The sequence below is a fragment of the Limulus polyphemus genome, unplaced genomic scaffold (genome assembly GCF_000517525.1).
Source record: "Limulus polyphemus unplaced genomic scaffold, Limulus_polyphemus-2.1.2 Scaffold29, whole genome shotgun sequence".
NCBI lineage: Eukaryota > Metazoa > Arthropoda > Merostomata > Xiphosura > Limulidae > Limulus > Limulus polyphemus.
The window spans coordinates 404620-432184 of NW_013665639.1; the positions used below are offsets into that span (position 1 = coordinate 404620).

The 27565-nt window shown below is 30.9% G+C and overlaps 1 protein-coding gene across 4 annotated transcripts in view; it reads left to right on the forward strand.

The window, feature by feature from the left end:
• Nucleotides 1-884: 884 nt before the first annotated feature.
• LOC111085850 overlaps nucleotides 885-27565 on the forward strand; it is a 45060-nt gene continuing 18379 nt past the window's right edge. Inside the window, exons 1-3 of one of the 4 annotated variants that reach the window (XR_002610632.1) lie at nucleotides 885-1326; nucleotides 7725-7958; nucleotides 19836-20387. Coding sequence is in view for 2 of the 4 variants with exons in the window: in XM_022386357.1 (XP_022242065.1) it covers nucleotides 7760-8310; nucleotides 19836-19935 (651 nt within the window). In the remaining 2 variants the exon portion in view is untranslated. Of the gene's footprint in view, nucleotides 1344-7724; nucleotides 8311-19835; nucleotides 20388-25956; nucleotides 26117-27565 lie in introns of those variants that run through there. The other 3 variants (XM_022386349.1, XM_022386357.1, XM_022386341.1) reach the window with 3 other exon arrangements.

The following is a 27565-nucleotide window of genomic DNA, read 5'->3' on the forward strand; positions in this document are numbered from 1 at the left end:
CTCGACTTTCAAGATCTACATAACTACATGTGCCGATGTTTCCGTTTATCAACGTTATATTTTAATATCTGTACAAGAACTTAGCTAACAGATGTTTCCGCATATAAAAGCTATCTTCAAGAAATGTGATAATAAAACTTTCCTTACTGTTGAGCAATGTATCTATATAAGCATTTACGTCTTTTAATGAGAGATTTATTCGCTCCTATTATCACGCATCTGAATCTAATGGTTACACATTATATCAACCAACATCCTCTTTGGATTCAGAAGACAATCTTCTGAAATAAAAATATAAAATTTGAATTAGCTTGAAAAAGTTGTTGGTTATTAATCTCATTACAAGTTACAAAGAAACAAATCTGAATATTTTCGTCTTTAAAATACTTAATATTTCAGAAATAGAATAAATAACGAAAAATAAGTACAAACAAACATGATATATACATTTGCTAAATCATGCTTCGTGAAATGTTACTGAAATTCAGGTTTTTGTTCAAAGAGCCATCACATACATACCTGACCGTGCTTATATTTTTTCTCTGTAGAATAAACCTGCTTTAATGACAATTGAAAGAGCTCGACATATATAAAGAAATATTTTATACAAGTCATGTCCTCTTAAGAAAACATTTATAAGGATAGATGGATAAAAAAATTGTTAGAAGTATTTTGAAAATCGAATTATAGTAATAATTAGAAAAATACGGACGTTTCATATATTTATAGCATCAGTGTGAGCTTAATAAATAAAAAGACGAATTTTAAGCACATTGTTTTTCACGGTTTTATCCTAATACCGAATGACGTAAACTTGAAGCAATAGAAGTAAACCAGAAAAATCAATATTACTCACGTGACTTCACTTAGGTATGGAGGGAGACTGTTAGAGAAGAAGAAGTGAGGGTTTGTTGACATTATCCACCAAAATCAGGTCGTCTATTGGGACTGCTTCCATTGCTCTCCCTGGAAATTATTAAAGGAACACTAATTCTGCCCGAAAAAGCCTTTTATTATTGTTAAACAACAGTTGGCTAGGGAAAGCTTGTGCAATATAATTGTCAGAAGCTTTTGTGCACGCGATCAAGCGCGTGCTTCGAAACACGAGTAATACGGTTACAGAAGCTCCTTCAAATCTTAATAAGTGAGAGAGCACCTAGAAACACCTTTCGTAGGATTGGCTCATCTCGAAAATATAAAACTCTATAGGCCAAAGTGTAAGTGTATTCAGAAGAAATATTTAAATACTTATCTTGAAAAATTGCCTGAGCTGGTAGGAAGACAGTGACACGGAGAACGTCGAAGGAAGATTAAATGTGCTATGAAGTAAGTTTTGCTGAGATGTAAGTCTGTCAACGATACCTGTTATATCATACTAAAAGCTTATTCCATGTAATAATGTTCTTATATATTTCCCTTCAGACATTAATAATTTATGTTAAATGTATTCACTTATGTCATCAAACTTGACTGTTAAAGTAGAAAAAGTAAAAAGCAATGCTGTCACAATTTTTTTAGAAATTTGTAAAACTACAAAATAAGAAAATTTTCATAACATATGACCAAATTACAGAAAACAAAAAAATGTAATAATTCAGACTGAATATATATATTTATCAATAAGGTAATGAAATAACTCTGTCTTTACAGTATCATTCACTTTAATGACAAAACTACGAAACCGAAAACATCAATATTATAAACGAAATAATTTGTGCATTTGAACAATGATATTTTAAAGGTTACTGTTAGTCTTAGCTCTATCCTAGATTTAGTAATAGAAAAGGAGAAGTAACTGAGTTAGCATTAATAGTAAGGCAGTTTTAGCGTTTGAACAACAAACATGAAAATATGATTATTGTCAGTCTTACACCTAATATTGTCAGTCTTATCCCTAATATAATTTGAAAGATAGAACAATAGATATGAGTTAGTGTTACTTGTGAGGCAATTTTCAGCAGTGAATATATAAAGAAGATAGTGGCATTAGGGTATGATTTTGTACAATATACAATGGAGATATTGTTACTAGCCTTCTTTTAAGGCAATGAAACAACCAACATTTAACAATTAGAGTCACTGTTAAATCAGATAGATATATTTAGGAAGTTTTAGAGATGTGACAATGTTAAAAGTCGAATACAAGTCCTCATATCAGAACACGTTTGGCTGTCAAATAACGAATTGTACAAGTGATAATAGTATTAAATGTTCATTTTACAATAAGGGTACTTTTAAATAAAACACAAAGTAATAAAGATATAATAGTATTTATTACATATTTTGCACAGAAGCGATCTAGTTTGAAGATAAAAAGATTAGTAATGCAATATTTTTCCCTAGCGAAACCATGCTAAATTTTAAACTTTGTTAAATGACTTTTCGAAGCATCTTTTATCAGACTTTCAAAACATTTTCCCACAACTGGTGTAAGAGTATAGAAAGTATTATTACTCAGTTAATTACAAAGTTAACTTTCCTGCTTACTTAAATAAATTCCACTACTGAGAGACTACTTTCTTTGATTAATATAAATATGTTTATTAATATCATTATATTTCTTGCTATTTTGAGCAAAAGATATTAGCAGGCTTTATGTTTATTTCTTGCATATATTGATTCTGAAAGGTTGTAGCTCTAAAGCTCGGGTTTTGGTACACGAGATGGGCACAGCACAAATAGCTCATTGTGCAGCTTTGTGCTTAACTAGAAACAAATAATCAATATATTGATCTTTTTTTTTTTCGTTTTTTGACACGAGTACGAAACATTTGTTATCCACAAGTATGGAAACAAGTTGACGTTGGATTGGTCGGTATAAGCTCTTAAAGTTTCTAGCTTATCCAATTTTTTTCAGATACAAATGTTGTTGCATGAACAAACGTATTGTGCTCCTAGATCGTGAGGTAATTTTGTATTTAAGTATACATGTTTGTTTGGCTATTTCTTATTTCATATTATTTGTAAAGAATTTCCTGATCTAAAAATGCTATAATATTATTATTCCTTATTTTTTCTTCTTACGATAATTTATAGGTTTACTTTGTACACAAGGTGAATTTATTTCTCATTTTAGAGAAACACATTTACTATGTGTGCTTTATGATATCTTAAAGTGTATAGATTTTACTATAATATCATCAAACGTTAATTGTATGTTTCTTTCTTCTGTAATTATTTATTTTAATATTACTTTCACGAGTCTTGGGCTTTAATTTTAGTAATTGATAAAAGCGCATCTGTCTTAATCTTTCCCTGCTTAAATTTTAATGGTACTTTTAGGTGATCTTTCCAAAAACGACACAATAAAGTATAATCTTCTGCAAGAAATTATATAATTTGTTTATTATTTGAGATGATTTTTACACATAAAATAGTCGAAGTTTTCAGTTAAATAACGAACTTACCCAATAATTAAAGCATTTATGCTGATAACGATATTACACATTAGAAAATTCAAGTTTTAGTTCGAAAGTAATCAAAAGATAATTAAAGCATTTTTTATAAAATTTTTACTCAATAAATGATTTTTATTCTTGTCATACCTTTCTAAAATATATATATATATATTTGGTTTGTAGTTGGTTTCCAGCGTTATAAGTCTGAAAACTTGCTGCTGTGTCAGTGGAGGGGGGTGGGGCTTTTTGTTTTGAAGAATAATGTTACACAATAAGAAAATGAAAGTTTTGGATTTTTTACTGCAGAACCCTTTCCAATAAATAAATGATTTTTCAAGAACGTTGTTACATGGCAAGTATATAGCTTTTACGTTAAGCTTTTTATGAGTATAGAGCTCTTTTCTAGACGCTTATACATTTCTTAAAACGTGCAGTTCCCATCATACATCATATTTATAGTTGAAATATATTTGAACACGCATCTTACAATGGCATTGTGTGCAGTTTTTAAACTTTAATCTAATAATATTGATTTGTTTAGAACATCACTGCCCATTTGACATCACGGAAAGCACACAGCGAAGCAGGATCTTAATTTAATCTTTTTGATATTTATGTTGGAGAACATTCGTTGCCATGACAACAGTTACGTATAAGTCAGAACCTTTCACACAGCCATTTATTGCAATAAACAGCGACTGAATCGAAAAAGCACCCAATTCTCACGTACGATATTTTCTTATGTCATTACTATTACTTCTTGTTAAAATAAAATATCGAAATAATTGAACTAAATTAAGCAATTAGAGGGGCCCTGACAGTAGAGCGCATACCTCCGCCATGCAGCGTTGATCATATTCGTCCCTCAAAAAATGTGTCCGTATGTCCATCGATATCAACGGACATAGACCATGTTTGGCAGGAAAATCAAGAATAATATTCTATATAAGTCCACCAACTTTCATCAAAATCCGATAATTGTTGACCGAATTATAGAGCAAAAATAGTTGCATGTATAGGGTTTTTTTTATTTTAGTGACCTTGCTGTGACTTTGATCTTTGACTTTCCAAAAACTAATCACTTCTAAGTAGAGTCATAGTCCAAATTTATACCCACTTTTGTTCAAATCCACTCAGTCGTTATTGAGAAATATTGCTGACAAAGACATACACACACACAGGGGTAAAAACATAACCTCCATCACCTTCGATGGCGGAGGTGATAAGTTTGAATAATCCCTTTACTAGTAATATATTTACAAAGATCTTACATTGGTAAACAGACACCCCCTAAGATGGAAAGAGTGTCAGGTTATCATGACTTCTCACGGCCAAGTCAATCACCCGATACGAACCCCATTAAACACATGAAAGCGGAAGCTACTAAATAAATGCATTTCTGGGGCTCGCTAATACAGATTCTGTGTCAGGAATTGGCCTGAAACACCATAGACAAGGATTGCTGATTTCGTTCACACAATGTGTGCAAGAGGCTGCACCACAAAGTATTACCCCACTCGTATTTTGCCAGTGTTATATAGGGATATAAAATAAACTGGTGTTACTTCAAACTGCTTTTTTACTAAAAGGAAATACCTATATATATGGATTGCGAGTGTATTTTTGGATTCAATATTAGCCTAATGATTATTTATATTATATACGTTGCACAATTCTGAAAGGAAAATGAGATTTCAACCTCACAAGCTAACTTGTAATAATGACTGATTTCTTTCCGACAAATATAAACAATTTCATTTATTTATTGAATGTATTTTATAAGAAACTTTGACGTGTTGAAACTTATCCATAATTATTTAAGCAAGATCCCAAATATTCAGCATGATATGTTATCTTATCAGTAGATTTATTTACGTTGTAGAACAATAAGTTACAGAGAAGTTGGTTTTTTTTTCTTCTGATCTTTCTCTTTACAATCTTAGTTTACTTGAACTGACAGAAAAAATATTATTCATTTTTAACTTTTGTTACAAAAGAGTTCATTGTTTGTTTGAATATCAATTTTTTTATTTATAATTAAGTAAAATGTGAAAAGTACCTGAATAATTCTGTTCTTAGTAAAGTTTAGAAAACAAAATATACATGGCCACCAACTTTCAGATTTGAAGCCATACTTCTGTTTTAACAACTGTACGGAAACTCAATCTTCAGTTAATCAATGTCAGTCTAATCTAAGGCACAATTCTGTCAAGATTTTGGTGAATTCGATTTTTTGTGTTTGATTGAATGTAATTGTGGATAATTTTTAGTACTGTTTTCTTTTTATCGAAATGGAACTTGTATTGTAAGTGAGCCTCTTGTATAATTAATAGAGTCCGTAGAAATTACTGTTATGGTTTTTCTTTGTAGCGAACATTCTTTTGTAAAAGTAAAATTACAGAAACTTTTAAGTAGCTCAGGCATGGTGTAATTCAAAATACACTGTCTCTATCATTGACATCTGATTTTACAGAAAGTCACAAAAGTAAGCCAAATCTATAAATACATTTACTTAATTAACCACTGCATTGTGTCATATATTTTGTATTAATGTTTGGCAAAGCCACTGTCTACGTCCTCTTTTTTGTGTCATATTTAACTTAAAAGAAAAAATACTGCTCTCTAAGCATCAGTTGCCGAACTGTTAGGTCTCAGGTTACAATATAATTGTAAACAGCTGTCTAATTCTGCTTGAAAAACTATATATGTCAACAAATTATTATGAATTAGAAGATAGACTAGCAAATTACCATCCAGTATTTAAACTTGCTCTAACAAAATGAATTACAAAAAATTAGAACCGAATATTTTCTTTGATATCAAACAAAAATATTTTAGAATTGCGTCAAAGAATTTTAAAATGAAAGTAATCACGATAAAGCTTTTTACAATTCCTGGTATCAGGCGAAAGGCCTCGTCGGCACTGGATATGGCACATAGGAATTCGATTATATATCAGCATTAGAAAGACATTTATTTGTATATAGGAAAGCTTTGTTTGTTTGTTTTTTAAACAAAAAAGCTCCACAATAGGCTGTCTGTGTTCTACATACCGCGAGTATCGATACTCGATTTTCAGCCCTGTAAGCTCTCAATCTTACATTGAGCCACTGTGTGTGTGTGTGTGGAGGGGGGGCTATATGTAAGTATTTTGTTTAATTAAATAAAAAAACTCTACAATGAAGCAAAATAAAAAGTAATGTAAAAGATGGTCGATTATATTCTGTAAACTTTGCAAAATTTTATTTAATTATAACCAATAGGCGTCCTATATTTACAAATAAATAAATTGTTAACTTTGCTTGGTTTTAACATTTTCTTGTTGCTTTTATCTTGCAATCTAATATGCTATATTCTTTCCAAAATAAAAATTTAATTTAACTAAAAGACGTGACAAAACATTTCGACGCTTTTGAAATCTCATAAAGTGTTTTAATTCTAAACTTCTGCTTTTTAGACAGAAATTAAAACGTTCTATTATTTAGTACAAGTAAGATAAAATCAACTTAGAACAACAGAATAGCAATTCTACTCAATCGACGCCATCAGATTCTAGTTTCCATCAACTGAATTTTATTTATTTTGTTAATTAAATATTACTTTCAAAGATATAAACCTTTAAAAGTATAAAACATCAGAAAATCATATATATATAATTACTTTTAGAAAGACAATACAAAGCTAAACAGATATGTAAATAATGTATAATCTGTATCATTTACCACTCTGCTGCGTAGTTTTCAAAGAAATGCCGTTTTAGTTGACTAAACTATACATATTTATTTCATTTTTGAAACTAGTTATGCTGACACTATCAAAAAGTGAAATGTTACAAAATTGAGAAATTTTCTGTAACTTAAGAAAAGTAAAAAAGCAATCAAAATCTTGCAAGTAAAAAATATAACAAATTATGTTGTTGAGTTATTTGTTGATTTCTTTTTTTTTCACCAAAACGAGACTTTTTGCGCTTATGTAATTCCATAATTACATTAAAATTATTCAGAATGACAAACAACTGTTGTTTTATATCAATAGAAATATTATTAATGGCGTAAAGGAGTTAAAAAATTTATATTCCATTCAGTTGGACTCTTAAGAGATGTAAAAGTTAATAAAAAAGCCGTTTGAAATGTCAATTGTCAACTGCCTTCAGAAAAGTTTTTTATCTCAAGATTCTAATCATACTTTATGTAAATTAGATTATAGTTTCTGTAAAACATCAGTTGCAAACTCTATAGAATACGAATTATGAGTCAGTGACAAATTAAAGTTTACAAACAATGGTAAGAGGTTTATATCTCACCTTGTTTTAAATATTCTTTATAGATTCGTTTCTCCTTCCCTATTTTATTCAAACGAAAATGAGCGACGAATCAACACAGGAGTCTCAAAAACCAAACGGGTCTCCCAATCCACCTTTCAAAGGATCTGGTAAAACCCAGCAGAAATCTCTTTGCAGAATAATACTTATCAGAGCATGGATGGTGACTGCAATATTTTTATTTGCTACAGGAATGATCTTACTTATTTTCGGAGCAATTTACTGGAAGAAAAACATAGGTATGTTTCTAGGAGGCGCTCTATGTCTAGTTTTAGCAGTGCCTGTCACGGCATTTTATCTCTGGTGTACTCATTGTTATGGTGATAGTCAAAAAATTCCACAACACATAGAAAGCAGGCAGCCATCAATCGAAAAGGAAGTATCAACTGTTGGATCTCCTGGTCTATACAAACAGAACTTCACAGAGCCAAAGACTGATGTCCCTGTGGAACCGCTTGTTACCATGACGCCCATCATGTCATCTCCAAAATCTGGTGAAAATGAACAACGTTTGAGAGATGCTAGCACTTCACGTGAGCCAGGAAGCAATAAAAGTAGTGTTACATCAACTCCTGACATTCTAAGTCGAAGGTGAGTTCGAGAGGATCTTCTTTTATAATTACACGGTAAAACATAAAATTAAGTATTCCATCATGATTCAGAAATCGTCTCCAACCATAAATACAATTCCCTCTTCTCTTTATATTCCCTTTCAGAGCTCAGGCCAGGTATTAAACCACAACCAAAAACAAAACAAAAAACAAATACACCATTTTCTCACTCATCCTATGTTCTGTCAAGTGTCTGGTAAAGCTTTCAAAACGAAACTTCATTTCATTCCTAAATCAAGCCTCTCCCCATCATGACTCGCGTCAGATCTTTAACATTGTGGCTAACATAAGGTTTTCAAAATCCATCCTCACTTGTACCCTCCTTATCCTTCGTCATGACTAAAGTGAGATCTTCAATACCAACCTTTATTTCATCCCTCCTTTTTTATCCTTCGTCATGATTAATGTACATCCGACATCATTTTCTCTTTCTTTCCATCTCTCCCATCAATATCAAAATAATGGCTTATTAATTTTTCTATAAGACCAAAAACAACACAAAAACAATTGAAATGGATCTTTTGAAAGTTAGTTTAACCAGTTCATGGCAGCTATATAACATAGTCACAGAAGAATTGTCTATTTTTTTATATCCTGGTTCAAAACTACACTTTCAAATCTGCAGTAAAATAATCACGGCGTGATAAAAAAGGCAAGACTTACACTATTCCTATAAAGAAATGAGAGCTTGATCTATCTATATGTGACTGTAACTGCTGTTCACTTACTTTAAATTATTTATTTACCATTTTAATCTTCTGATACTACTAAAGTTTTATAATATTATTTGTAATGCATCTTGTTTCATAACCGAAGCTGTAATAAACACAAAAATCATATAATGTAAATGACATTAGTATTTTATGTAGTCTACATGTAGTTACGAAAATATTTTCTTACTGTTGTACAACTTTATATTTTTCCTGAAAATTTGTATAAACTTTATTTAATTTTTTACCATTATTTTATTCAACCATCATTTTTAGCGTAATTTGTTTTATGTTAAAAATGTATAATTTAAGCTACATTCAAGCTTTTGCTTAACAAACGAAAAAAAAGAAAGTCAAATACAACATATGATAATGCTCTTATTCTTATTTTGTCAATATATTTACATTTCGACAATACATGATATCACCTTATTCATATGAAATATGAAAAGAAAACAGTTCGATATTATTCGAGTTTTATAACTGTTTGCACCTCAAATATTGAATTGAAATGTAACTTTGAAATATCAATATTTTAACGTTAGTTACATAACTATGTAACACACAGCTATCTTCAAACTTTAGGTGCAACTTGTTCTAATGCTAGCTTTTATTTTATTGATTTAGAGGTAAATTTTCACACAACGGTCAAAGTAGTACAGTTTTAGTTAAGATCTGTCAGATAATTTCAGGATTTTCCATGAAAATTTCAAACGTATGCTCCAAACATCTACAATAATTAACCACAAGGCATTTGTAGAAGTTCTTAATTATTATAGAATGTTGTCATAAACGGAAAATTGTGTAAAATAAAATTCTTACTTGTTTTAAAGAAATGATGTTATACTGATCTGTTTAGTCGAACTGCATGACTATTGTTTTTCTTCAGCCCCCCACTGGTATAGCAGGATGTCTACAGACTTACAACTCTTGAAATCGGGTTTCGATACCCATGGTGGGAAGAGAATAGATAGCCTACTATGTAGCTTTGTGCTTAACTTCAAACAAACGTTTTCGTTTAATATCGTATATTGTATCTATATTACATCACGTTTTCACTTTTTTGGCTTGATGCAAAAGAAGATTTGCTTTACTTTAAATAAGATAAAAGAAATAGGATATCAAGTGTGGTATAAATAAAATGGTCAGATTTAAGGGCTAATAAATTCAACAGTAATATATGTAAATATTTAAAATTAATCTACACACAAGTAAGATGTTCTGACCTCTGTGAGTTTTACGCGAAAATACATGACTTGACTCGTATTGGCTATTACATAAACATCGACGCAATTTCTTTACTTTGTAGGACTAAGAATTACAGCTGTAATTTCTAACTCATTTAATACGTACATTTTTTTAGTTCCTCGAAATGTAAATTTCTAGTTTATTCAAACCATTAAATATTTTAAAATTATAGGTTATTTCCTGAAAAAACAAACAGTTTTAATAAATCTAATTTTAACAGTGTTTTAGTTGGAGTTAAGCCTAGATTTTGAAATAACCAAATCAGCAGTTAAGAAAGAAATGAATGTTTCTTAGATACGTCTTGCATTTTGTGTGATTTGATGACCAGACTGGATACAGTTGTGTTTATGGGCTAGAGATTCTGAGCTAAAGGTTCGTTGTCCCGACCATTAGTTTAGTTTGTCCTTCAGTAGTATTTGTTAATGGTTTCCGCTGTTATTTTTCAGAGCTTAAACACATATGTCCCCAAAGACTTATGACACATTTAACAAATGTCGTATGTATTATAATTTAGCCTGCTCTCCTGCCACTAGAAGTATGTCGTAACGACAAATATGAAGAGCGAGTTTCTTAATTTTGTATGATTTCAAATTATGACATTAGTGTCTTCTGGAAATTGAAAACATTTTCGGTAAAATACGTCAAAGGTTAAAGTCGAAAATTACTTAATTAAATAATGGATTTAAATTAATATTGTGCAGGAAGTGATTAATAATGAATCCATTAAACTTGACACGTCGATTATCATGAAACAGAATACATATAGCTAAGGGCATTATAAACTGTAAGATTTTGAAATATTGAATCCTCAATCATTAATTGCAATAAGTGATTTTATTTGATTTGGTCGCCATTTGTTGTCAGTTTGTTTACATTATAACAAATGAACACCTAAAGTGGACCACAGAAACATGACCCAGACTTAAGTTTTTGTGTACCAAAATACCTCAGCCATAGAAATTCTCTATGCATTTATTTAATTTATTCTGTGTTTATTCTTTCTTCTAAAATCAAAGCTATTATGTTTCCTCTAGATCAATAGTTTTACTGAAGCTCAGCTCATGGCTTAAGGATGCTTGAAAACAACAGGAGTTTAGTTTCTTTCGTTAAATAATGCACTTGATCGATCCGGGTCTTTTTTTTTGTTGTTGTTGTTCTCTAAACCAAAGAATAAAAGGGTTGAATATAGATAAATTGCTAAATTCATATTTGAAATATCTAAAAAATGCATAAGTGATCATGTTTGCTTGAACAAGTAATTATCGTCTATACGTTTGTTCAAATACTAAGTATATACATTCTATTTTTCAGCCTTAAAAGTCTCATATTGCAGATTAATTTCAATACTCAGATAATAGAAGTCAACACCGTAAAACGCAACCCAGTAGCTAACAGTACCGTTTCCTGCATACCATTGTAAGTGACGTATAAAAGAAAACAATTTTTACGTTTTGAATTTCATTTTAGTTCCTCAATAGAGCTGGCAGGCCAGCATGGGGTTACACCCTATCTTTGGCCATGAGATTCAACATGTAATAGAATAGAGATGTGTATAAAGTGTTGGTTAAGATATTCGTGCCAAAAATTATATACTGACTGATAGATAATACCCAAGTTAGAAAATAAAAACAGTGTTATACAGTATTCGGTGGGCTACGTAGTCAGTTCTAATATACTGTTGAATTATTGTGCTGGATAAATATAGCAAGGTAACTCAGTCACTTGTGTTCCATTGTGATCAGGGTTTTTTTATAGGAAGAAACAACAAGTGCATATTTATAAGTTGATCAAGTAGATGAAGTAGCTTTTTGGAGGATAAACTTCTGCTGGGAAAGTCGGTAATAATAACTTTTTATCATATTATTAAACAGCTGAAGAAATTGAAATCTAAAGAAAAAGTGAGGCATCATTTAGTGATGAATTATATGTTATACGCACGACCTTTCGAGAGGATTTAACTTATCACTTTGTTCACAAATGTTGAATCGAACTATATAGAACTTCATATTTGTTTTTAGTATTTTAAACAAATTTTCTGCTGATCAATTGACAAGAATGATTTAGAAGCATCATATTTGTAAATTCCATATAAATACAGGTTGACTTTGAAGAATAAAAAACACCTTTCTTATAAAGTTAATTACTCTGGCACATGCGGGTAGTTTTACAACCTACTACATGAAGTATTAGTGATGAGAATATTGTTACAAGATTAAAACGTGTAGGCACATGGTTCATAGTTAAGATACATAGCAGACAATGTCTTGTGACTGGGCACTATTTTGTCATCTGATGTTGAAAAATAGTTACCTCATAACCTGGCAAATAGAATGCTAAAATCATGTCTGATCACCTGATGATTTTACAAAACTTTTCGTGTGGGAACGAATTTTTAATTTAAACTTGGCCTTGTCTAACGCAGTATCTATACTAAGTGCAACAAATGGTTGCACTTAGTTATTTTAAACATTTAACCACCATATACTTCAATTATTGTAGGGATTCGATCCTGGATGTTCTTTACAGAAATGCTAGTGTATTATTATTCATTACTGATCAAACTTTTGTGTACAGTAATTCTTAGTGGTCACTTTATTAAAACTTCTACATAAATTTACAAAACACTCTAAAAATTTGCATATATATATGAAATGGACTTACGATGTGATAAGTTAGGTAACTGCTGAAACGCTTTAAATACAGAGATGCCAAATGCAACAAATCATTGCATTTTACAAATGTGTTTACGTTTGTTATTTTAAACATTTAACCAATAGGTGTTACTGCAGCACGCATTTTCGATAGAAAAAAATGGATTCACACGAGTTACTTTGTTTTCTGTTTAATTTGTTTTAGCATCTTAAGGTTAATTCTGTCTAAAAATAACATCTGAAATAAATTTTAAAGAATTTAAATAAATTTTACTTAGAATTCTGAACAAAGAGTTTGAAATGATCTATACTTTTAAAATAAATATTTGGTGTTTGAAGTTACGGTTTGAATGCTGATAGCTGGCGAAGCATTGAAAACCAGCAATTATAATATTTGTGATCAAAATCCATTTCAGGTTCTAAATTACATTAGACAATGAGAGATAAAAGCTTTTCTGAAGTGCTATAAATGCGGCATAAGATTTAAAAGTTACAATTTGAAAGCCCAAAGCTGGCGAAGCATTGGAAATCAATAGGCTACCCATATCTGTTAAAAATCACGTAAACTGTGCATGTATTTTCCACATCCTTCTTAATTTGTACGTTTCGGATTATAAATACAGATGCTTAAAAATAACATTTCAGATCTACCTTTTGTTTCCCACAAGTCGCCGCCGAAGAAGCCTTTCGTTGAATTTTAAATTCATCATCTTGACTGAACTAAGAAAGACAAAGATCATTAAAATAGCATACACTTAACTTTTGTTATCAACTGTCATACGGATTGCAAGTTCAATCGTTTACCCAGCCACGTGTAATAGAACAGCTTCAGGATACACTGTCTGGAGCATCAGGATGACCCAATAACATAAACTGAAGCGTTTTATATCTAGATTTTACAGAATTCTGGTACAGGGTAATGCGAATCACCGCTGTGCTTTGTTCTACGAGTTTGAGCATTTTGTAAATACGGCTATTATGTCCTAACTACTTCATATATAACAGTGTAAATATTATAACAATAGTCCTAACAGTTAATGCATCTTTATATTAAACACAATTAACGATTTGTGCTAAAAATCAAGTTTACTGCAAATGCATTTTTTTTTGTGGGGTTTCGGCGTCAAACCGCAACTTTCAAAATTCCGAACTACACGCAACACACACACATATATAAACAGCGTTTGAAAATAGTGTAGAGAAATAAAAATAAAAAGTAGCATTGTTTTCTTAAAATATTTTATAAAAACAAACGTTTGATAATGATGACTTTGAACATTGCTAATATTACTTTCTGTTGTGAATGTAATAGAAGATAATGCTATTATTCATATGTATGTATATATATATTAAGTTTGTATTACCAAAGTAAAAAAATAAGACAAAGTGATAAGCCGAAATCCTAAGGTTTGAATTTTTATAAACATCAGATTTGTGATAATTTTGGTAATATACTAAGTTAATACTATGTGCTGTCTAAGACTAAGTATAGTTATTTTAGCTTGTTTTTTTATCAATAAAGATATATGACGTGAACTAATATTTCTACAGCAAATCAGTTTATTTCATTGGTCAACTCTGTCCAACAGCTTATGTACGGTGTCAATATTCTCTCCTTTGAATTTCTTATGTCTATGAAAACTGCCCTTGACCAATGGTTCCACATCCTCTTCTACAAAGTAACATAATATTGTAAACATTACTTTGTTAATTCGTCTCATTTTAGTATGGTAGCATCGAGTTTTCTCGTTTACGGATTCTTTATGTTGTTTGGAAACTAGATTTCTTTGAAACTTCAAACCTGAAAAGCATGCTACGTGTATAAACAAAGCAATTCTTTAAAAAATCGTAGATACAGGTTTTTGAGCTACACTTTGAAGCTGATATCTAAATATGTTACACTTTATTAATAAAGTGATGTCACACTTTCTGATTAAATACGAAAATGTCTGTTTCCATTTGGATGAAAAAAAACAACTGAATAACCAAACCTTTAGGATCGCTTAAGTTGAATTACTGAAATATTTCTGTCGTACTGTTCTTGACAAAGAAGCTAGTATGTTATTTATTCGTAATGAAGCTTTTGCGTACAATTTTCTGTTTGATCACTTTATTGAAACTCCTACATACGCTTGAAAAACATTCTAAAAATTTACGTAAATAGGCTAAATAGACGTAGAATGTGATATTTCAGTTAACTGCCTGAACACCCTAAATACAGAAATGTGGTTGTATCATGGTTAGCTTACAATGAGTAAGAGTAAAGATCTCCTGGATTTTCAAAGTGACGTCGTTCTCAAAAACAGTTTCTTTACTAGCAGTTCAAAGATACTTATCGTAAGATTTCATCAATAATATCAACCAAAAATAATACCTCTGCAACTTGAAAAACCGTGCCTGCCAAATTCTGATGACTGACTAAGGAAAAGACGATTGGGCAGACTTGTAAATTGTAACAGACATTAAACTATGTCCCAACTGGCCCATTCTCACGAATTAAATAGCAGAAAAAAATATGGCCACCGAAAAGCAATCTCAGAGTCATTTTATTCAGATACAAATAGAAAGTCGCATCTTCAGAGGTAATTAGACTGTAGACAGTGAATAGCTGGAAACGCGTGATGGGTTGATTTTCCCTCTTCTTACGGAAGAAAAATGAAAACACGAAGAAAATCACGTGAGGTTATGTTGTATATTTAGTATTATATGTTTCTATTATTATATTATAAACTAATTTCTATATCATATAACTGATGTATTTATTTATTATGATATATATTTTATTATCTTTATCATTATTAACTATATTCTATACATTTCTCATGTTTTTAACTATATTCATGCCCCCCAGTGGCACAGCGGTATGGCTGCGGACTTATAATGCTAGAAACCGGGTTTCGATACCCGTGGTGGGCAAAGCACAGATAGCCCTTTGTGTAGCTTTGTGCATAATTCCAAACAAACTATATTCATCATTTTTAGTTATTGTTATATATTTTTATTATAAACTATATTTTATATTATATAACTGAGATACGCTTTTGTATTTCTAGCGTAATCATGAAGCAGAGCTACAGAAGTCTACATCTGGCTCTGGTACTTCCGTCCAGATCCAGCAGCCTATAATAGCAGCGTATTGTACAGAATCAACTAAATAGAAGTCTACACACCCTTGTCAGAAGCACATCACTAACGAACTCGTCAATTGTATTGCCAGTACACTGCAACCTTTCTCAGTCAAAAGATTTTCAAGATCTAATTGTAGCCATGGATTTTCGGTATATTCTTCTTCTGCCCACAACGTTGATCGACAGCAGGTTTGATGAAGTCCAACAAAACAAAATCACCTCTCTACTGCAACTTGTACCCAACACCAATATTACTGTGGATATCTGGAGTAGCAGACAAATGCGCAGCTTTCTTGGAGTCACTGGTCATTTTATGCTTGACTGGAAATGCAAACAGTCAGGATGACATGTTGGCGTTTCAATAGGTCACATATCTGATAACATTGCAGCTCAATATGACGAAATAACAAATCTCTTTAACATCAACAACAAGGTATCATATGTGACATCTGATAATGTATCCAACATGACCAAGGCTTTCTGCTTGCCTGGATTTGAACCACAAACACTACCTAGTGTGAAATAGTGATAGCTCATCTACAGATAGTGACTCAGAATATGAACTTTTGGATGAATCTAAATCAGTAGACAATTTATCCAAACTTATTTCTGAACATGACCTCTACTTTTCCCACACGCTACAACGTGTGGTCAGGGATGGCATAAAAAGCTGGACCACTGCTGAAAGTAATTTCCAAAGCATCAACCATAGTGTCCTACATTCGAAAATCAACGCAAGCAACTGATCTACTTGAGGGAGTGGCCACAGTTCAGTTGGTAACACCTACACGATGGAACTCAGAAATTAAAATGATTAAGTCTTTATTGAAGATTCCCCAGGAGAAGTTGGATGATGTAGATACTGGTACATCGAAACTTATTTTTCATGATTGAACTCTGCTTGTAGATTTTATGACAATACTGACACCTTTTGAAGAGACAACAGATTTCACCCAGTGTCAGAACATTGCTACTTCCAGTTATGTAGTGCCATGTGTTTATAGGCTGGTTACTGAGGTTGACACCATGCAGTGCAAATACAATTTCAATCTTGTCTCTGCAGTGAAAAAAATATGTTCACGCCCGGCTGACTCAGTATGAGCAACGAAGTGTTTTCTGCTTGGCTACAGCATTGGATCCCAAATTTAAACTTTGACTGGTGTTTCATTAGACCTATGGTCTATGAATCCACTCGAATGCTCTTGCAGCAAGAAGTCAAGAGAATTTCCTCAACAAGCCATGGAACCAAAAGAGAACTGTAAATCACCCCCTCATAAAAGAAGTAAGCTCTTTAGTGTTGTTTTTTTTTGCTGTCTCTAAGATACCAGTCACCTCATCTTCAGAGGATACAGAGATCAACACCTACTTCGATGGTCCTTGCATTCCTGTAGAAAGTAACCCTCTAGTTTACTGGAAGATCCAAGAAAACAAAAACTTTCCTACTTTATCTCTACTAGTCAAACGCTATCTTGAGTATTCCAGTATCCTCTGTCCCAGTTGAGCGTTTGTTTAGCATCAGAGGTAAAACCCTCAGACCTGATCGCTGGCGCCTCACTGACAAGACATTTAGAGACTGATGTTCATAAAGAACAATGGACAGTTATAATATCTATAAGTCTCCTTTAAGAATATAGTTTTTGTTCTAAAACTTTGTTATTGCATTCTGAAAAATAAAAGTATTGAAATGTTATTACTTGTTCAAATTTTGTTTGTTTCAGTTTCTAACAAGTTTATTTTATAAAATAAATGTATCTAAATCTTATAGTATTAATATGTTGTTTTATCATTATTGAATATTACCTGACAAAGAATTCAATAATACATTCCTATGTATTCGTGTTCGTATTCGAATACTTAGCATTTTTCCTGTATTTGTATTAAAATATGAAGTATTCGTATTTGCATTCGTTTACTGATCTCCAGTATTCGCCTCATCCCTGATTTACATAAAATGATGTATTTTTATTTTTGTTCGCTACGAATTTCAGATAGTATGTCCAATTTTTATCACATTAGATCACTTACGGGTATTTTACACCAAGACTGTGAGTGCTGACTTTTTATTCTATTTGTTTCATATATTGTGTTGACACATTCAACAATTTCCAATTAATTTAGAATGACATATTAACAGTTTTAGATCATATTTGCACAAACTTTCAGAGTCGTTAAGAATAAGTCTGTAAAATTAATGAGATCTTTTCAAGAATCGCTACTTTTTATTCTTGACTAATGTATCACCTACGTTTTCGTAACCACTCAGAGGGGGGTGGGGTGTCTATATGATTTTTAAAAAAACATTTTTCTTAAAACATAAAGTGATAGCTAGTACTTTCATCGATGAAAAGTTTGCAGAAAACACACATTAACTTGAAGATGTTACATAAAAAGTGTTACTTTGAAGACGTGCATCACGAAACTACATATACGTAAGGCTTTATTCATAGATCATGTAATACAAGCATAACATAGCTATAGTCTTATTGAAAGAAACAGTAAGTACTGAATCATAGCGAATGTTCGTTATATTTTTACAAACGTGATTTTTACTATCAGCTTTATGCCATCTTAATAGTTGCTATAAGAATGATAAAAATGATAATATAGTAAATGCAAGGGCATACTTTTATTATGTACAGGGGAAATATTTGGTTTAATAAAGTAAAACCTGATTACTTCTAATTTTAATATTTTAGTTTAACAAATGGGATATTTAATTTTTCTTTATTTTCATTTGACGTATTTAGATTTAGTATTTTTTTAAATCTTTATAAAGGTCAGATTTTAAAATATAACGAAAATTGGCTTAAAGTAAAAACTAAATCTGAAACGTTTTATTCCGTTCATCCAGTTTTTCTAGCTGATTTGTCTTTAGTCAAATATTGCACTGGCTAAATAATCGAATCGAATACTTAAACAACCCAATAACACCTGATAAAGTACTGTTGCATAATTTAGTTAACGGTAGAATAAAAAGATTAAAACACACAAATGACTTTTCAATTTATTTAAAATAACATTTGTCAACTTATATATTACCTTATTTAATTGAATGGTCACTTGAGTCAAATACTAATGAACCTTTTCTTTCTGCAGACTGGTTTACGTCAACGCGTTAGCATTCTCTTTCGAAAACTAAGAAAATATATGTTTTGAGGAAAAGTTTCAAAGCGGTTTCTTCGTATTTTTTCTTTTTTGAGTTGCGATATTTAGTAATATTAGAACGAAATCTTTATTACGTTCAAAGTAATCGATTTTTTTACAGATTATATGATATATAATGTACGTTGTAGTTTTATAATTAGTTTCAAGTTATTATTATTTTTGTGTATGTAAAGTAATAATAAGAAATTTAAGTGTGGAAGTAAAATTTTCTATCTATTTTCTATTGAAAAGGAGACAAAAATAAAATTATTTGAATAAAAACTAGTGGAAAAGTAACTCAAAAAGATTAACTTTAGAAAAGCGCTGTATTTCTGCTTTCCTGCTATTAAACTCGTTAAAATTTGATCTTGCGTTATATATTTATACATATGAAGAAAAATGTCCTGTCCGAAACGTCTTAACTATATATATATATATATATATATATATGTATGTATGTATGTGTGTGTGTGTGTGTGTGTATGTATGTTATAAAGTGGTAGTGGTATTACGTAGTGTCATTTTTTAAGTAAAATCCCGACTTGATATAGAAAATAAAAAGATTAATAAAAATGTAGTTAGTATACATAAATACGACTTTAATTTTCTGTATTTTTGTTTCAGATTTCTGTTGAACAAAATTAATTTTGCACCGCTGGCCAGTGCCGAAACTCTTACCCCGTCGCTGAGGTCATCTTTCGCAAGTATAAGTACCGCTATCTAGTGTGTAACAAACAAATCCTTAGTTACTTTTACTCCTCGCCTAAATTAATGTGTAAAAAATAGTATTATCATTATGTTTATTGATATAATAGTAATGGGGACTACAAACGTTTTATCCAACTGTCAGGGTTTACATATGGTGAATAAGTTAAGAAATGAAAAGTTTAAATACAGGCAAAAACATACTAAACAGCAACCTCGCGATAGCTTAGCGTTAATCATGAGAACTTGAAACGATAAAACTAGAGGTTCGATCCCTGTGGTAGACACAGCACAGATAGCCCACCGTGCATATTTGTGCTTAATTACAAATAAACAGCAGTTGTCGAAACTTATGCTTATCTAATCACTTCTGTATTCCTTTATAGTGTGCAGTGTTGTAATGTATATTTCTTCTTCTTTTCATTTTGCCCACCAGTGGCACAGCGGTATGTCTGCAGACTTACAACGCTAGAAACCGGGTTGGGCAGAGCACAGATAGCCCATTGTGTAGCTTTGTGCTTAATTCCAAACAAATAAACAAATTCTTTTTATATAAAAATAACTACTTCAAGGAATCGTTTTAAAAGATAACATTTGCTCGAAGTACTGGCTGAAGAATAATTACTGAGCCTATCGATGAAAATATAATACTTTAAAAATTATTTATATGAACAGTTCTTTGTTTAACGATTCAAGATGGTATAAAGTACACATATTCAAATCTCTTAAGCTTTTACCATAAATGTTTTTTCTAACGTTATTAACATCTGAACATCGTCTCTACATCAAAGAAATATTCACACTATATATAATGTAAATAATTTACTCAAAACATATTGTTGACTTTCTAGTACGATATTTTACCATATAATTTTTAATTCTAGGTAAAACAGGTCATATAAAAAGAAAATATAGAAACGCATGTTAACATTTTATTTGGTTAGACTACGAGAAAAAAATATAACAACTACCTTTTAAGTAGAGGAGTGACATTTTTGTAACATTATAGATTAGTATGTTTTTGTTGTCATAATGTCATCAAAATGTAGGGAGAGTTTCCCAAAATCGTACGATATATCATTTTCATGATTTCTTTAGCCTTGCAAAGTATTTTCTTGTAAGTTAATATTATAACACTTTTAAATCATATCGTTACATGTGGGATTACATTGTACAGTGTCAAATGTTTTGTTACTATTTGGTAGTTAAGTGATAAAAAAATACATATATGTCTTAGAACTATACTACTCGTACGCGGACCAAACTTAAAGCAGCGTGCACTGTCCAAATCTGATGTTTTTTTTATATTTAAACAAAATAACATATGATATAATACTTTGGGATACGATTATTTAAGAATTTTCTTAATAATATTATACTTTATCGCATAGAAAATATATGTTAACAATATTTGGTCATTAAATGACAGATGGAAAACAATAATTTCCAATTCAAACTAATGAAATGTAGGGAGAATATCACAAAATGGTAAGATCTATCATTTCTATGTATTTTACCTATATTATTAAATTGAATTTGTAAAATACTTCATATATATATTGTATTTAATATAATATATAAAGCATTATACAAACGAAATTGACTAGTTGTTAGAAATTATTTAATGGACATCACTGTATAGTTTTGAATAAAAGATAAAATGTTTTATCTCTTAATTAGATCAAGCTCGATTTCACAAAAAACGGACCGTTTAGCTATAGTATATGATTTTTAATATTGGATTGAAACAACAGGTTAGATATGGGACTCAACCCGTTATTGTTGTTTTAGTGCAAAGCTGCATAATGGGCTATCTGCATTCTGTCTACAGCGGAGCATCGAACCTCAGAATTTAGCACTGTAAGCTCCTAAACTTACCGTTGACACACTGAGAGATGAGACTTAACTTGTGCTCGGTTCGTTGTTCAATAAATTCGTCCTATTTGGGCCAAGCGTGTCATAATGGTTTGTGGGGCCAGATTGTGAATATACGTGTCCAGTGTTCGCATTCCGTTACTACAAATATATATGTATATCGCGTTCCTAGCGTTCAGGCTGCGAGTGCGTGATAAGGGTGACTGTCAAATTTAACTATTCGGTTATGCAAGTGTAACCCAAGAGTTTACGGTAGGTTTTGACAAGGTGCCATTCCTCCAAACTATCAGATCGAGATTAGGGACGGCTAAGTAACTTTGTCGCAAATAAAAAACAAACAGAAAATCATCCTATTACCTGTTTGAATTTTTTTATTATATTTCTAAAAATCTACAGATTAGCATAGGGCATAATCAGTGATTTTGACTTCAGTGAATAGAGATGATTTACCATAACGCTTGATCTAAATTTAGTTTGCTATCGCTGAACAAAACCGTTTAACGATTTCAAACTTAGCTAAGGTATAACTTGATTTCAGTTGACAAAACTGATTAGTGATAAAACTTGAGATATATATAAACACTTGGTTTGGTTTCAGAAGTGCAAGTAGTTTACGGTAGCATTTGATATCATATTATTGGCGAAACCGGTTAGCTCTTAGGCTTAATCTATATTTAACCTGATTTTACAAAAATAAACTGGTTAGCAGTTAGAGCTAACTATAATTCGCTTGATTTCAGTAAACACAAATATTTAAGAATTTATTTACAGTTGTCTTAGTTTAAATAAATGAAACTATTTAGTAATAAAATATAGAAATTAGGAAGCACAAGTGGTTATCTGTGGGGCTTAAATTATATTTGGTATACCCCTAAAACTAAGTAAACGTAACCAGTTAGCGGTAGGATTTCATTGATTTTACGACTGGTTTTCAATAGTTGAATCATAACATTTCTAGAAGTTTCTCGAGCTGAAATACTTATGTTAAATATCCACTTGTAATCCATTAAGCTATTCAGTGACATTTTGTAAATGATTTTATTGTCTAAGTATTCACGTTTAATGACTGATATGATAACGTATGTTCTTGCTCATTGGAAATGCTCATGTACGAACAAATACCTAAACTTTATAGAAATACTTTTGTATGTCAGTAAATATGTATTTTTGTGCAAAATTCTTTCTGTAAACGTAGCTTTGTATGACAAACCCCATTTACAGTGTATTTATACATAATTTTCGTATGTTGAAATTAAAAAAAATATATGTATATAAGTGACTTGCGTGTGATTTGCTGTATGATAGATGCTTTTATTATTATACCCTGGTTCCGTAGTCCTCGCGATCGAATATGCTAAGTAACAAAAACCACATGGAAAAATAAAATAAAACAAAGGATGCCAAATAAATTGCAGCCTGTAAGCTACCTTTTATGGAAATTAATATAAGCTAGATTCGTTCTGACTGGATCGTACAAAAGTTGATTCTGAAGTATATAACATGTGGGCAAGTTTGATACTAACTGGATCGTATGAAAACTGATTATGAAGCATGGAATGTTTTAACAGAGTCCTCATACTGGCGGAATCATACTAAAACTGATTATGTACTATGCAACTTTTTGAACGACTCTTCTTACTGGCTAGATCATACTAAAAATGATTATGTAGTATGCAACTTTTTGACAGTAATCGTACTGGCTGGATCGTACTAAAGCTGATTATGTAGTATACTACTTTTTGACAGAGTCGTCGTACTGGTTGTATCGTACTAAAACTTATTATGAAGTATGCAATGTTTTAACAGAGTTCTCATACTGGCTGAATCATACTAAAACTGATTTTGAGGTATGCAACGTTTTGAAGGAGTCTTCGTACTGGCTGGATCATACTAAAGCTGATTATGTAACATACTACTTTTTGTCGGAGTTCCTGAAAATTTTATGGATTGATCTATTTCTTCACAAACTAAAAATAATTACTCGAGCAATCGTTTCTTCTGAAATCAGCTTCTCTGTACGAGTGCTACATATTTTCTGAGTAGCTCCATGTCCTTTCTTCATGTTTTCAAATACCAGTACTGCACACCCTAAAGTGATGAGGTAAAATCATCTAAGAATTTTTCTTAATGCTGTTAGTGAACCATTACTCACTTCGCATCACTTATTACTACCAGAAGGCTAAAGTTGCTTAGAGGTCGTTTAGAACGTTACGTTAAAAGATGAACATGCCATTATGAAGCAAAATATTTTAGTAATAAAAGCTTGATGAAAATTGTACAAATAAAACAATGTATGATTAACATGACCAATATAACGCTCTTTAAAACAGTATTTTTACATAGAGAGGTTCGTACTAATTCTGATTTCTAAAGTTTAAATTATCATTAGCCAGCTAATACGTTAAAACTAACAAGAGAATTTGAAATTCTAAGAAAATCATAGTAATTTTTATAGGAAAAATATTATTTAATAAAAACGGGCTTTAGTAAATAACTTTTAATATAAAATAAAAATAAGTCAATCTTTGAAAGTATACATCATCTTGACAATTCCAGAGAAACTGTTTTCTTATTAAAACTGCGATACTTCCGTTTAAATGATATATACAGTGTAAATAAGTATTTAAACACAAGGACATAAAAAAATACTGAAAAAGGGCGTTTTTTGAATGGTACCCTGTAAAGCAAGAACGATGTCTCAATGATATATATATATATATATATATACATATGAAGCTTTTCATATAGAAGTAATGCAAAAGTTAGAAACAAATAATAATAAATTTAATTCGTTGAAATGTCAGTTTTAGTCGCTATAAAAACATAACATCTAATGAATTAACCCAAGACGTGCAAATCATGCGGAAACTATATAAAGTACAATAACTTGGCTGAAAACATGACGATATAAACGAAAATTAAACATAAAAATCAAAGTGTTTACTTGAGATGTATTTATGAAGCAAAAATAACATAAAACCTGATTGATTAACTCAAGGTTTATTCAATACCATACAAAAAATGTTTCAAAAACCTACTGTTCGATTAACTATTTACAAACGTATACAGTAACAACCAGAAATTATTTCAAACTTAACGGATTAATTTAAGACGAACATAGTATAAAATGTATATGTATGATTTAAAGCCTAATGGACTGATTCAAGAAAAACCCAATAACAAATAAAAAGTATTCGAAACTCCGATGAATTTATTAAAGGCTTACATAATATAAAAAAAGAGAGTTATTGTTCGTTTCAGTGTAAAATCACATAATAAGTTATTTACACGTTGTCCGCTATGACGGAATCAAACCCCACATTTTTAGCTTTGCAAGTGCGTAAACTTACCACTGACCCACCGGAGGACAAGCGATTGACTTAGAAACATCTACAATAATAACTGAATTCTAGAGTAATTTTTAATATAGACAACAAAGTGTTTGCTTGAAAGAAATATAACACTAATGAAAATGTGTAATAATGAATATGCTATTATATACAGACGTCCGTCTATAGCAAAATGTATTCTGACTTACCTGAGTTTTTCTGACAAATTTCAATTAAAGTTGACAGAATATTTTATAGAAACTTTGAGATATTACATCAGCTCAAATTCATACGCTGAAATTAATCATATCTAAATTAATAACATTAGCCAGAGCACAATAAAATATGTTCGAAGTAGTAGAAAATCCAGTGTAACTTAGAGCACATTAGATTGAAAAACGTATCTGTAAAATTAAGTTTACCAGTTGAAATACAAAGCATAGGATCAAACTGATATTTTTTACATACATACATGTACCCCGAACTAATTGTGGAAATTTTGATCATTCTCATCTTTTCATTTATTTGTTTCCGGTACCTAGAGCTAAGCCTTTAATAAGCGTTAATTTATACAAGCACGTTGTTAAGACCTTATAGATTATGACGTAAATGTTGCTAATCTATCCGAAAGATGGCAGGACAGTCCTTTATGATATCTGAGAATAAATTTCAAGCTTGGAGATTTCCATGTGTTCAAAATCAATAAAAAGACATTCAAGAAAGCATAAACAGAAACAGACACACACACATATATACCCTTCTATGTTGTCAAGGAAACAGTTCATCAAACAAAACCGCAGAAGTTTGAAGTCAAAAGCTACTAATTATCCTGAAGATAGAAGCGCCTGATGATCGTTAAGAGTAGCAGTTGGGAAGAACGAGACTTTCTAAACACGAATGAACAAGGTGTTCTGCAACTAGAAATTAAATACAATGCTACAACGACAAATCCAAATGAAACAACGTTTAATCATAATGTTCAAACAAGAACATCAGGTAAATATTAAACTCTCTATCAACTACTGAAAAAGTGCTTTTGTTATTAGTATAAAATTTTCTTTTTTCCCTTTGTCTTTAATAACAGGAATTAGTTTTAAACGATAGTCTTGATGATAAGTTTAGAGTATTAAAAGCGGTATTAAACACTGTAATCAAACCTAAGTGTACAATATAAAATACAATATAGTGTTACTTTTCAGCGAACTATGAAATGTTATCATAAACATAAGTTTGTCATTTACAGATTAATAACTAATAACTACAGAAGCAAGCATTTGTAAAAGAAAAGTATATAAAAGAAGCGTAGAAACAAATTTAGTTTTAAGGACTATGCATATTGATTTAATAATTGAAAGGATACATATATTTATCTTGAAAGAGAAAAATACATACATATAGGAATGTACTCAAATAAAAAGAATTAAACTTTTAAATATCACATATTTAAAAAGTAGATACATATTCGACACATAAGCAACATAGTTATGAATATTATAGTAATAATAAAAACATTAGAATGTTTTGACAAGAAACTGACCTGCTACATTCTGGGTGAGGCACAATATTCGACAACAGATCTTTGATGATTTTTCTTTTGAGGTGAGTCTTCAGAATGTTCTGTAATAAATGTCAGTCTAGCAGTAAAGCTTAGTAATGCTCATCATTAAAGGTTTCAGTTTTATTTTTAATGTTTGTGCATTTGATGATGTTTATACGTTAATGTTTCTTTTTTTCTAATCCGTGCTCCTTGTTGAGTTCTTGCCGTTTAAAATTCTAATGTTAGTGAACGTTAGTTAATGTTCTTTTATCAAAAATATGTACTTGTAACTATTTTATTCTTATCTTTAATGTTTATTAAACCGAGAAATAGTAAAATCAGTTTCCAGTAATCTGACCTCCGTATTATCGAATTATAGTTCCTCAACGTACGTCTGGAAAATAATTCTTAATAAATTAACACATCCCTACACAAACATACCAATATATATAGAGAGAGAAGTAGAATGGGTGTAAAAAAAGTTTATTTTCAGAATCTTTGATAATCAAAAATACCGCAGTATTAACATAGAAGTAACCATGTTAAAATATCAGAAATATGGAACTATAATTTGTGATGCAAAACTGCAACTAGTGTTAAAAATATGCTTCATTTGCCAAGAGAAGAATACGTGTTTGATATTAAGAATAATAATAATTTAAATAATTGTTGTTTGGAAGTAAAAAGAGTAAAATAACATTTCAATTGTGTCTGGCCGAGCGATATCCAATTGTTAGCGTGCCTGTCTGTGAACTCGAGATTTCTTAGTATACACGCTTCACTACTGCTAAAAAACAAAATCACGATTCGCAATTTGGGACGGTGGGTGCGTTATAAAAGTCACAGTCCTACTATTAGATTAGAGTATCATACAAGTTGGGGTGGGTGGTGATGACTAGCTGCTTTCC